Genomic DNA, 12563 nt, shown 5'->3' on the forward strand with positions numbered 1-12563 from the left:
ATCAAGCTATAGGTGACAGGTGACATCTATTTAAACAAACATTAGCACCTACCCTGAGAGATCCTTGACGTGAACTGTCTAGGGTGGTGTCTGGCACACAGCAGCCAGCGTGCCCAAGGCCATGCCGTGCCTGGCAGCCTCCTGGCTCCCACCCAGTGCTCCCTAGAATACTGCCCTTCACCTTCCCGGTTTTCACAAATGTTTATACTAGAAGTGGCCTTTTCCGTACCTCTTCCAAAGGCTGTGGTCAAAGACTTTGTACCCAATACCCCCAGCATAGGAGCGATGGGATCAACTCCATCTAGAGCAGTGGTTCTCAACCTTCCTAATGCCGCGACCCTTTAATACAATTCCTCATGTTGTGGAGACCCCCAATTTCATTGTTACAAATTGAACATAATTAAAGCATAGTGATTAATCACAAAAACAATATGTAATTATATATGTGTTTTCTGATGGTCTTAGGTGACCCCTGTGAAAGGGTCGTTTGACCTCCAAAGGGGTCGCAACCCCCAGGTTGAGAACCGCTGATCTCGAAGTTGGTGCTGATTCATCTCAAGCTGGGAGAAAAGCTGGTGCGCTCCTGTGGGCACCAGTCTCACCTACAAAGCCCGACTGCATCTTCCTCTTCGCTGGAACCTTTGCCGCTCCTCCTCTCCCGCTGATATCTGCCCCATGAATGTAGGCTGGAGGGGGATACAGTGAGAGGTGTGGCAATCTCCACCTCCTTCTCGCAGCCAGAAGAGCAATGGTGCAGTGTGGGTGCAGAGAGCCCAGGGCCCTGCCCAGCCTAAACCGTCTCATAGGGCCCTGCAAGCCTTGCATTTGTCCTGGACTTTGCAAACTTCCAAACAGTTTTTATCTTTTTTTTTTCTCCTCCTGAAACCCCTCCAGGAAAGCAGGGTGGGGGTTAAACTCTGACCCCGAGGACAGCAACCACCACCCTTGACCAGCTCTTTGGGGCAGAGACCTCACTCTGCTGGACTTTGGGTCTCTAGCCTCTGGCCCTGACCCAACACTGGGTTCCTAGGAGTTCACAAATGTTTGCTTCCCATAAAATTCACTCTTCTAACATGTACAATTCAGTAATGTGAAGGTTGTGCAACCATCACCAATTTCTAACACCATTCTTCCCGGCATTTCTGATTAAACAATCCGGCCAGTAGTCTAGAAAAATAATAGCTAATGGTTATTGAAAACAGTTTTGGATAGCTTCTCAAAATGTACACAGATCCTCCAAGGTAAATTCTGTTAATCTCCATTTCACAGATGAGCAAACTGAGGCTCAGAGGCTAAGAATTTAGGCAAATTCACGGCTAGTAAAGCCAAGGAGCTGGAGGACCTTCACCCTGAAGCCAGGAAACCCCTCAGCAGGGCATCATTCCTAAGGCGGCCAAAGGTCACAGCAGGCAAAGGAGAGTCTCAACTGTGAGTCAAACAAGCATCGGAAATTTACTGGGCACATGCCCTGCCCTGTGGGAGACAGAGAGCTACAGGGAGTGCTACAGCCTGCCCTGGGGCTTGGGAAGGTCAAGGAAGACTGATTGAAAGCTCTGGGCCTCTACAGATGAATTCCAATGAGCAGGGTGCAAAGGCAGGACTCTAAAAATCACAGCACAAACCTGAAGCCAGGAGAGAGGAGGTGTATAGTGGCCCCGCACTGGGCTTGGGGCATGGCTTCTCAGAGCTGGTGGCCCATCTCCAAAGATCTACCCCAAACCATGAATCAGGGAAGATGTCTGTCATTCAACACTTTGGCAACCAGAGGACCTTGATCCAAGAGAGGGAAGAGGGGCTCGGTGCAGCCCCCTTGTGCCCTTTCCAAGGCAGTTCACCCACTCAACAGGCCCAATCGCTCTGAAGTGAACCTCAGGGCTCCTTGCCCAACAAAGTTCTTTTGCCTGACTTTCCAGGGGCCAGAGGTGGTGGAAGGGCCAGTTGGGCATGAGAATATCCTGTGAGAGCAAATCGCACTGAGAAAGCTGGACAGGTGTGTTTGTGTGCCTGGTGCTTGCTTATTCCCAATTCAACTCTCAACATAGAAAGGGGAAAAAGGAATCTGATTCATACAAGTATACAGTTCCTTCCATAGGTCCTGTTTACTCCCAAACCCCAACCAGACACCTGATAATCCTCTCCCCACCTCCCAAGATCCCTGAGACCCGTTGTATGGGCTGGAAAACTAAGGCACCATGGCAGAGTGCCCCTGTGGGTCACGGACACGGCAGATGAAGACCCAGGAGTCCTGACTTTCAGGGACTCTGTCTCCCCAAAGGTCTGGCAGAACAGGGAGATAGACGTCGCTTTCCTTCTCTCCGGTCTTCAGAGCAGAGCCTCTGTGCCAAGGTTTTCTGAGGAAGCGCCAGTGCTCTGTCAGCTGCTAACTCTGACGGAGAGCAGAGGAGCCAGTGGCCATCGGGAGACAGGGGAGACTCGAACCCAGGGCTGGGCCTGCCTTCCAGCCAACATGTCTGTCAGGACCAGGACTCTGTGCAGCTGTGCTGGGCCCCCAGATGGAAAACAACAGAGCTGTGTCTATGCCAGGGAGCAGAGAGGGGTGAAGGCTGGAGGGAGTACCCCAAAAGGGGCTACTGGCTTGGAGGCCCAGGGGGCTGAGGAGAAATTTGATCCAGACTCCAGCGCCAAGCACGGCGGGTGCTGATGGGGGGGCTGCCCAGCTGGGCTGCTGTGACAGGATGCCGAGGCTGCCATCACACTCGCACTTCCCAGGGCATAAAATGTCGCTCTTCTCTCGAGGGTGACACAGGCTCAGAGCTTGCTCCGCGGGGCCTCTGCCAGGGGCCGCTGCAGCCGCCACACCACCCTCACTGGCTCGGCAGCGTGGTCCAGCGCCCGGAGGCCGCCCATGTCGCCCGTCTGACTGTACCGCTGCAGGGCCGGCTGGAGCACCGTGATGGGAATGCTGAAGTTCAGGTGCGGGTAGGTGGCCCCGGTGTTATTGTCCCGGGTGTTGCTGGCGACAATCCCTGTGGAGGAGTCAGAGAGGAAAAGAGGGTGTGAGCCGGACACAGAGGGATGGGGAGGGAGGCCCATCTCCGCACTGGAGGTCCTAGGCCTGCGGTGGGCTTGAAGCCCCCAGAGTGACCGATGCCAGGTTTTCTTTCAGGGACACCAACTCCACAAACCCTGGTCCCCCTTCCTGCCTTAACTTTCTCCTTAACACTATCAGTACCTAACACTGTTTCACTTATTCTGTTATCTTTCTCTCCAACCAGTGTCGGGTCCACAAGGGCAGGACTTTTGTGTTTTGTTCACGCGGCCTCCCCAGACCTAGACAGTGCCCAGCAGAGGCGGCTCTCATAAATACTTGCTGAGTGGGTGCATGAATGAATCAAACTCACAGACACATTTTGTTGGGCCTGCTGAGTGCGCGCATGTGTGTGCATGTATTTTTTTCAGACAATTTTAGACTTACAGAAGACTTGCCAAAATAGTACAAAGTTCCTGTATATCCCTCATCCAGCTTCCCTTTCTATTACTATCTTATGTCACCACAGAACACTGACGAAGCCCTGGCCCGTCTGCTCGGCCGCGGGTTCCCTTCCTGGTCAAGGGCATATACCTCAGTAGTAGGTTCCCCGGCCCAGGTAGGATGTGTGCAGGAGGCAACCAATTGAGGTGTCTCTCTCACATTGATGTTTCTCTCTCTCTCTCTCTCTCTCTCTCCCTCTCCTCCCTCCATTCCACTCTCTCTAAAAATCAATGGAAAAATTATCCTTGGGTGAGAATTCAAAACAAAAGGAAAAAAAAACACACACTGATCAGAACCAACAAATTAACCAATGCTATTGACTGAAGCACAGAACTCATTTGGATTTCACCAATGTTTCCACCAATGTCCTCTGTCCATTTTGGATGCAACCCAGTATCCCACACAGCACTTAGCTGTTGCCTCTCCCAAGTCTCCTCCAATCTGGGCCAGTTCCCCAGCCTGCCCTCATCTTTTGTGGCCTTGACACTTTGAAGAATGCAGGCCAGTTATTCTGTAGAATGTCCCTCAATTAGGGTTTACCTGATGTTTTCTCAGGATGAGATCGAGGTTTATTGAGAATACGGTAGAAGCAACATGTCCTCAGTGCTTCCCAAGGAGGTGTATGATGTCTATAAGAATGACTGGGTCACTTGGCCATGGGTTATCTCCCAGGTTTCTCCACTGTAGACTTAGTATTTTTCCGTGTAAAGTACTAAATATCTGAGGGTTAGGCAAATATCCTATTTCTTTTTTTTTTTTTAATATATTTTATTGATTTTTTACAGAGAGGAAGGGAGAGAGATAGAGTTAGAAACATCGATGAGAGAGAGAAACATCGATCAGCTGCCTCCTGCACATCTCCCACTGGGGATATGCCCGCAACCCAGGTACATGCCCTTGACCGGAATCGAACCCGGGACCCCTCAGTCCGCAGGCCGACGCTCTATCCACTGAGCCAAACCGGTTTCGGCAAATATCCTATTTCTATTTAAACTATTGCCCAATGGTTTTAGCATCCATCGGCGGATCCTGTCTGCAGCAATTTCTACTGTGGTGAGCCAGTAGTGATTTCCCACTTCCCTCATTTCTTCTGCTTTTACTAATTGCAAATCTTCTGTAAGAAAGAGCTGTTGCTTGTCTCCATTTTGAGGTGTGGTTATTCATCTGGACACAGGACGTTCGTGCTTTCGCGGGGCTCACCCAATACTCTTTCGATTTGTTGTGTTGCTCCAGTTGCTCCCATGGGAGCTCCTACAAGTCGGCTCTTAGTTCTTTCAACATCTGACATGTCCCACCCCTGGGTTGTTTTGTTAGCATTTCCTTCCTTTTCAGCACCTTGAGAGCCGATTTTCCCTGCCTGATCCTGGTACCAACCAGTTCCCAGTTCCTTTTATCAGACAGCGGGTTCTCGGTGTGCTCATTCATCAACTGGGTTGTCACAGCGGACAGAGCCAGGATATATATATTTACATTAACTACTGCATGCATATATATTTTTTTTAAGTCATGGTTGCTTGACTTTATTTGCAAACTGCCATTGAAGGAATAAGTAAATCTACTGTAGCAAGAAAGAGCAAGGTCTCTCACTATGGCAAAAAGCAGTCAGAAATAAGAGAAAGGGAGGCACACATGAACCCCATGTGCTGGGCTACAGTTGGGCAGTTGGAGGTATCCATATGGATTCATGTTGTCTTGTGTGGGTTTTTTTTAATAAAATACTTTAAAAAAAAAACCAAAACCTGAGTTACCAAAAATTTTAAATTAAAATACTTAACAACCACATATTTGGAAAAAAAAAAAAAAAGGAAAAGAAGGTTCACAGCTTCTTGTGAAAAACTGAAGGTCAGCCAGCGTTAGCTCACATTCCGATGTGGCAACATGGGCTGGAGCTGAGTGTTCACCCCGGCTCACCCTTGACCTCCCCCTGCATGCTGTCTCCACTCACTTATTCATCCCTCGACCTTCCAGCCTCTGTAAGCTACGGAGTCTGTGACCCCTGGGCTAATCCAACTCCTGAGTCTCACAGGTTGCCTGAGATGGGGGGATTACCTACGGTTGCACTGTGGCTCAGGGGCAGAGAAGGAACCAGAACCCAGACGTCTTTCCTTGTAGCTCAGCATCTGTCCCTTTCTACCCTCAGGAGCAGAACAAGGCTGAAACCTTGGCTAACTACTTCCCGGACACAGTGACAGAACCTTCCCAGACAGGGGGTGAACACCAAGCCCTCAGTAGCTGGGACTGAGGCTCTAGCAAGGGGAAGGCTGGGAGAGGGCCAAGGCGCTGCTTACCCAGGAGGTCCCCGGAGCAGGTAGAGAAGAGGGGTCCCCCACTGGAGCCGCCATGCACAGCACATGTGGTCTGCAGCATCACCGGTGCGTCATCCACCTGCACCACAGCTGACAGGATGCCCGAGGTCACCGAGGGCCCACAAGCCTGTCCAAAAACGCCGAAGCCCACCACGCTGACAGCCTCGCCTGCCAAAAAGGAAAGAAGGATGAAGCTGCAAAGCCTCTTCCTGTCTAGCAGGACTCATCCTCCCAGCCCCAACCCTGCCCTCTCCAAAGCTCCCAACACTCTGCCCTGGGAGTTTCTGCTCAGACACTCCTGCCTTCCGAGAGCCTCCCTAGGTCCCCACAGGAAGAGGCCAGGACCAGCACTGAGCTCCCAGCACTGCACCTGCTCAACCACTTCTCAGTGCCAGGCTGTTCCCCAGCCTCGTCCCCAGTAGAGTGGGTGGTCACTTTTTGGAGTTCCTAGCACCCAGCTAGGTGCTCAGTAAATGTTTACAGAATTAACACCCACCTCCTCCTGGGACTAATAAGTAGTCTCTTAGTAAAAAAAAAAAAAAAAAAAAAGTGATGACGACCACAAAATCTTCCTTTACCAAGTGTTTGAATGCACAGGCATGGGGCCGAGTGCTTCACAGGCAGCATCTCACCCGGGCCTCACACACCCAGGAGCAGGAAGGTGTCCAGTTGTACATGTGGAGACCGAGGCAGAGAACATCACGTTGCCTGTCCAAGGACACGGGGCTCATAAGTGGCGAGAGAGGCCAGCTGGGAGAGCCCGTGCCTTGTAGTGACATCACACCGTGTGCACAAAGTCGGCCGCCAGCGGCAACTTCTGTGGCGGCATCACAAAGCCTCCTGCTCAAATCACCCACTGCAGCCTTGCAGGAGCCCCTCTCTGACCAGCCAGCCATGTTGTAAGGAGCCTGCCACAGGGCCGCAGGGAAGAGGCATGCCTCCTCCTTAGCTGGGGACCCCACCTGCCTCCCAGCACCTTGGGCATGTGGGCACAAGAAGGGAAGTGTCCAAGAGCAAAAGCACTGTACCCAGGATGGCTTCATGCCAGCTGGATGTCACCCTGGCGTCTTAGTCCAGCAGGAGTGGGAAGGGGGTTGGCCGGGGGGACTGGCTCCCTCATCTGCAGGGCTTGAGTGTCCAACTCTGACTTTCCTTCCTAAGGTCCAGCCCAGAGCAGAGGGCCCCTCTGCCCTTTACCTTCGTAGAAATGTTCAGTGGGCACCGGCACGGGGACACCCTCTAGTTCTTCCTCCAGGCTCACCACGGCTATGTCATACGGAGATGTCTCCTGAGTGGCAAACACCACGTGTCCCCAGATCTTGGCACTCCTAGGAGCAAGGGAAACAAAAGGACAGGCTGGCTTTCTGACCCTGTAGTGCCAGGAGGAAGCAAATGGATGACAGTAAAAGTCATGGACGTGGGAGTGAAAAGATCTGGTGACAGTCCCGAAACCTACCAGGCTGGCAACTCTGGTCACATCCCTTAACTGCTCTGTGGTGTTATTTCCAAACAGCTTTACCAATGGCAAAGCTTCCTGCACGTCACCGTGACCACCAACACCCGGCACCTAGTGAGCACTGTGGGCCAGGCCCCGTGTTAACTCTATGGGAGTCATTCATGAAGTCCTCACAGAAAACCTGTGAGCGAGGCACTGATATTTCCTCCATTTTAGGTGGGGCACTGGAGACCCAGAGACGCTGAGTAACGTTCCCAAGATCACATAATGCGTGAGCGGCAGGAGCCAGAGTGCGCCCAGCTTTTTCCTTCGATGCCTCATTTAACAGGGATAATCCTGTGCAGGGGTGGGGCAGGCATGACAGGATTTCAACCCTCTGGGTCCTTGTTTACATAAGTGCTAGCATTTCTACGGCACTTACTATGTGCCAGGCTCTGCTCCAAGACTGCACGTGCCACCTCAAGGGGAGGCAGCTTAGACACTTCCTGCTGCACACGGCAGGGTTGCTCCCAGCAGACCTGGTGGTTTTCTTGGGAGCAAGCGCGGGGTGCGGTGAGGTGTCTGGGACCACAGGCAGGAAAATGCCCATCAGTCATGGTTGTCCCCAAGGCCACCAGTGCAACAGGCTGGGTTCGTCTCGGAAATGCAATAGGATTTTGAAAGGCCTGGGCTGCCAGGCTGCATGAGCCAGGTACAGGAGAACATCAGGCATTAACACCAAGGTGCTATCCTGCTTGGTTGTGGCTTAAGTTAAGCACCTGGAAACTACAGGGGAAATAGAAAGAACATGCACTAGAAAATCAAGCCAGGAGGTCAAGGCCACTGTCCCCACTGCCAGAGCAAGTGCACGGAGAGCAAGTGCTTTTCCCTGCAGAGAGGGAACAAATGACTAAAGTCCCAACCTGGCTGCCCACCAGGATCACCTAAAGACTGTGCAAAATCTATCGGCCTGGGCCCACGCCCACATTCTAATTAGGTGGGACTCCACGTCTATCATTTTGACCCAGATGGGAAGCTCTGGTTAAGATCTACAAGATAAAGAAGATGAACAGGTCCAACTCATTATCCCAGGAGCACAGCATCCTGGGCCCTGAGGCTTCACTACCACTGTCAGGGAAGTCTCCATTCCAAGGCCTAGGGGTATGTGAGTGCAGAGAAGTTGCTCAGAAGGAAATCAGATGCCCAGGCAGGAATGCGGGTGCAGCCTACAGTTCCCAAATCTGGAGTTGCTGGGCATCTTGCCCAAGCCTCACTCAGCCCCTGCCAGGAGGCCCAGCATCCCCGACACTGGAGTTCTGGGTGCCAAGGATGAGGGGAGGGCCCCAAATCATCCACGTGATGCCAAAAGGCCTCCATAATTCCAAGGATTAAGACCTGAAATTTAAGATCCAGATTTTAGACCTGGTGAAGGTGTGGAGTGGGAGCACCCATGCGGGTCTTACTTGGGGGTGGTGGGGCGCACCAGGACTCTGGCCGTCTCGCGGGGGGCCACATGCCGACAGGTCACCACGAGACGGGGCGCCACGACCACTCCGGAGCCCCAGACGGTGCCACACTCCACCAGCACGGCCGCGGCTGCCCACGGGGGCCCAGGGTCTCGGAGGGGCAGGCCCCACGGGGCGCCCACCTCGGGCGGCAGGAGAGCGGCCAGGGCAGCGGCATCGGGGCACAGGCGGCCGAGCCCGGCACGGGCGGCGCGGAGGAGAGGTGCGGCGGCGCAGAGCAGCGTGAGGCCCACCCACTCGCGGGCCTTCCAGCAGAGGGGCGCCGCCACCAGTGCCACCAGGGCCCCCGCGGGTCGCACGGCGAACACGCCGCCGCCCTCGGTACCAGGCAGGCAGCGAGCATCGGTGAGCAGGAGCGGGCCCGCCGCGTTGCTGAGGACGCCGCGGCTGAGCGTATTGAGGAAGATGTCGGGGCAGAAGGACCCGAACGGGGAGCCACAGGCCAGCAGCGACGCGCCCTTGGGCACGGCCCCGAGCGGCGCCACGGCCACAGCCGGCCCGCGCCCGCCCACCTCCTCCTCGGGGTCGTGCCTCACACGCAGCAGCGCGAACCAGCCCAGCGCTCGCAGCTGATCCTCCTCCTCGTCCTCCGACACCTCCTCGTCCGGCGCCGCGCTCGCGAAGCGCCACTGCTCGGCCGGCTCGCTCCCGAAGAGGCGCGCGAAGTGGGCCCGGAAGGCCGGGCAGCTCAGCAGCAGCAGCAGCTCGGCGGGGTGCGGGGGCCGCAGGGGCTGCCCGCGGGGCCGGGCGGGCGGGCCGGGCTCCAGGCCCGCACACTGGGGCGTGCACAGCCCAGGGCGGCTCCGGTCCGCGCGACCCGCGGGACTCGCGGCCGTTGGGCTCCACTGCACGTGCAGGCGCAGGTCGTCGCTGCAACTGTCGCCGGGCAGGAAGGCGGCGCCGGCCGCGGTCAGCGCCCCGCTGCCGGCCCGCAGAAAGGGGGTGAAGATGCCCCCGTGGCACAGCACCAGGCCCGGGCTGCGGCTCAGGATCACCCCGCTGCAGCTCCAGGAGCCCGCCTCGGGCTGCCCGGCCCGGGAGGCACTCACCACGCAGCCCGCTTGCTCGGCTGCCCTCATGGCGGGCCCCCACTGTCGCCCCATGCCTCCGGGACGGTGCGCCCCGGCTTCCCGGAGAACCGGGGAGCTAGCGAGAACCCCGACCGGCACCTGCGGACCCCACACAGCGCCGCCCAGGGCTGGGAGCGACAGGCGCAAACACGGACTCCGGCCTTCCGCGTCCGGCGCGATTGGCTGAGCCCCACTGGCCGGGATTGGCTGGACCCGAGGTCAAGCCCTGATTGGCTGGACCCGAGGCCAAGCCCTGATTGGCTGCTGGAGGCCGACGCTTCCCTTTCTCCTCCCCTGTTGGTCGTGCCACCGAGCGATACAGCAGTCGCGTAGGACGAGCCCCAGGAAAGTGACTGGCCTGCGGCTACACCGAGATTGCGGGAGGGGCAGGGGGCGGACCCCTCGGAAGCCTTGTCTGGTCTCTTCGTTGGGCTTCAGGAAAGAGAATAGAAACGAGCGCTGACGTGGCTAGATTTTCCTCAGCCATGACAGCACCTGTCAGCATTTGCCTAGGTCGAGGTGACGTTCGACCACTGACGGGGATAATAAGGCAAAGAAATCCTTGGCCATTTCAATATTTTTAAATTTTGTTACATAAACCCTATAGCAATCCACTAGGGGGCATGGGGCTCACAATATTGCACATCGGGTCTTTTAAAATATGTATTTATGTTTGTTTATTTCAGAGAGGAAGGGAGAGAGAAACATCAATGATGAGAATCAATGATCAGCTGCCTCCTGCATGCCCCACACTGGGGACTGAGCCCGCAACCTGGGCATGTGCCCTTACCGGGAATCCACCCATGACCTGATTGATAGCTCAACGCTCAACCACTGAGCCACACTGCCTGGGCACATCTTGTGTCTTTTGATGACAAAGCCCAACACTACAAATCCCATGAAAGCTGAATTTGCTACAAATAAAAGTGCCCTTTAAAATGGACTATGAACACTGGCTGAAGTAAAAAATTTTAATTTTATAAGCCTATATTTTACAGTATGCACATTTCACATAACCCCTAGAATTTATGTAGGTCAGGGGCCAAATGCCTTTTCTATAAGGAACCAGAGTGCAGTTCAGTTTTTGTGGGCCATACATTGTCTCAAATACTCAACTCTGCAGTCCTAGCATGCAAAACCCAAAGGAACGGATGTCTGTGTCCCAACAAAACTTATGTCCACTAAAATTTGAGTTTCATATAATTTTCATGTCACAAAATAACATTCTATTTTTCCTTCATAGACCAAAAATAGGCAGAAAGCCAGATTTAGCCCAGGAGGCATGGTTTGTCATCTTTGATCTAAGCAAACACAAAATATCCCTTCTTTTCCAAAGAAGTATCTTTGAGGATAAGGAACATGCGTATGTTTGTGGGGAAAAGGTTCAGGATATCCCCAAAGCAGCCACAAGCTAGACATTTATCACCGTATCTCTAAAATACATTTTAATGTTTATTTTAGGACATATTTGTTATTAATGAAAAGTATTCAATTACTAAAATACTACATTTCTGTCTCAAATTTTTGAATAAAACTAGTAACACGGGGTAATGCTCAGTGTTCCCAGTAACAAAGTTGTTTTGAGAACGGGGAACGATGATCCATTTTAGTATAAGGCAGGATTGAAATCGGCATCTTTTCTTTTTGGTTCTGTGACACACATGCTTGAGTGCAACAAAATCTCTCAGCTGTCCCAACTTCCTAGCAATTAAGTTTCTCTCTCTCGTCCAGTGATTCCTAGTCTCTCAAGCCTCCAGCATGTTCTGTCAGTTTTTTCTGTTGATGGTACATCAGAGTCCCAAGTCACAGCCAACAGTCAAGGTGAGACCCCTCGAGTATTGGGCTCACTGACTCAGCCTTTACTTCTCATGTTCCACTCCATCTCAAACAACACAAATGCACATGAACATAGAACCCATGGCCTCCTATCATAGGAACATGGACATCAGTTTCAATCGCAGGATGCCTCCTATTTGAATACTTGGTCAAAAAGAACCTGTTAAGCCCAACCAGCATGGCTCAGTGGTTGAATGTCGACCCTTGAACCAGGAGGTCATGGTTAGATTCTCAGTCAGGGCACAGACCTGGGTTGCGGGCTCCATCCCATGTGGGGCATGCAGGAGGCAGCTGGTCAATGCTTCCCTCTCATCATTGTTGTTTCTCTCTCTCTCCCCCTCTCCCGTCCTCTCTGAAATCAGTATTTTTTTTTTTTTAAAAAGAACCTGTTGCATTTTGTTTCCCATTATATTCATACTGGCACGTTAGTTTTAGAATCTCATTTGGGTTTCTAAAAGCAGGTCATTCTACAAGCCTAGTAAATGCACAAGGTTTCATTTTTTCTATTTTGCCAAATGTAGCATTCAACTGGATCTTTCCAATTTTTTATAAAATGATGAAACACAGCTAAAGATGGATCCAGTCCTTGCTAGCATATTAATACAAGATTTTGTTCAAAAGTCTGCCCTATCTATTCTGTCTCAAAGATTACCACCAATTCTGGGACCACCACATGTTCCAAGGCTCTCAAACAGTACTAAATTCATTATTTCTAGTGGAATGTGTAAATTGGCTTAGCCTCCCCCCGCCCACCCCCCGGTAGCAAAATTTAAGTCTCTCACATCCATTGTATATATTTCTTCCCACAAGTAGGAAAGAACTTTGCTTTCCCCAGCACAAGTATTGTGAAATGTTCAAACTCAAAACCACTGCAAAAAAAAAAAAAAAGACAGCAAG

At 52.8% G+C, this 12563-nt stretch overlaps 1 protein-coding gene across 3 annotated transcripts; it reads right to left on the minus strand.

Moving 5' to 3' along the window:
* Positions 1–2041: 2041 nt before the first annotated feature.
* On the minus strand, positions 2042–10010 carry TYSND1 (trypsin like peroxisomal matrix peptidase 1). 3 transcript variants are annotated; one of them, XM_036336964.1, is made up of 4 exons: positions 8698–10004; positions 6997–7127; positions 5782–5967; positions 2042–2987 (listed from the first exon to the last, which is right to left on the minus strand). In XM_036336964.1, the coding sequence occupies exons 1-4, from the start codon at positions 9861–9863 to the stop codon at positions 2770–2772; spliced, it is 1701 nt and encodes a 566-aa protein (XP_036192857.1). In that variant the 5' UTR covers positions 9864–10004; the 3' UTR covers positions 2042–2769. The 3 variants fall into 3 exon arrangements, 1 of the variants encoding a protein (XP_036192857.1); XR_004972215.1 differs by lacking the exon at positions 6997–7127 and having other exon boundaries at positions 2849–2987; positions 8698–10009; XR_004972216.1 differs by lacking the exons at positions 2042–2987; positions 5782–5967 and adding an exon at positions 7677–8020 and having other exon boundaries at positions 6995–7127; positions 8698–10010.
* Positions 10011–12563: the final 2553 nt, after the last annotated feature.

This window comes from Myotis myotis, unplaced genomic scaffold, assembly GCF_014108235.1.
Source record: "Myotis myotis isolate mMyoMyo1 unplaced genomic scaffold, mMyoMyo1.p scaffold_m19_p_15, whole genome shotgun sequence".
Classification (NCBI taxonomy): domain Eukaryota; kingdom Metazoa; phylum Chordata; class Mammalia; order Chiroptera; family Vespertilionidae; genus Myotis; species Myotis myotis.

Bases quoted from the DNA above. Each gene is read 5' to 3' on its own strand.
- TYSND1 (XM_036336964.1), bottom strand. From the start codon at position 9,863: ATGGGGCGACAGTGGGGGCCCGCCATGAGGGCAGCCGAGCAAGCGGGC. The intron at 7,128-8,697 runs GTAAGACCCGCA...CCTTGCTCCTAG, and splicing joins GTGCGCCCCACCACCCCCAA to GAGTGCCAAGATCTGGGGAC. The intron at 5,968-6,996 runs GTAAAGGGCAGA...CCTTTTTGGCAG, and splicing joins CACTGAACATTTCTACGAAG to GCGAGGCTGTCAGCGTGGTG.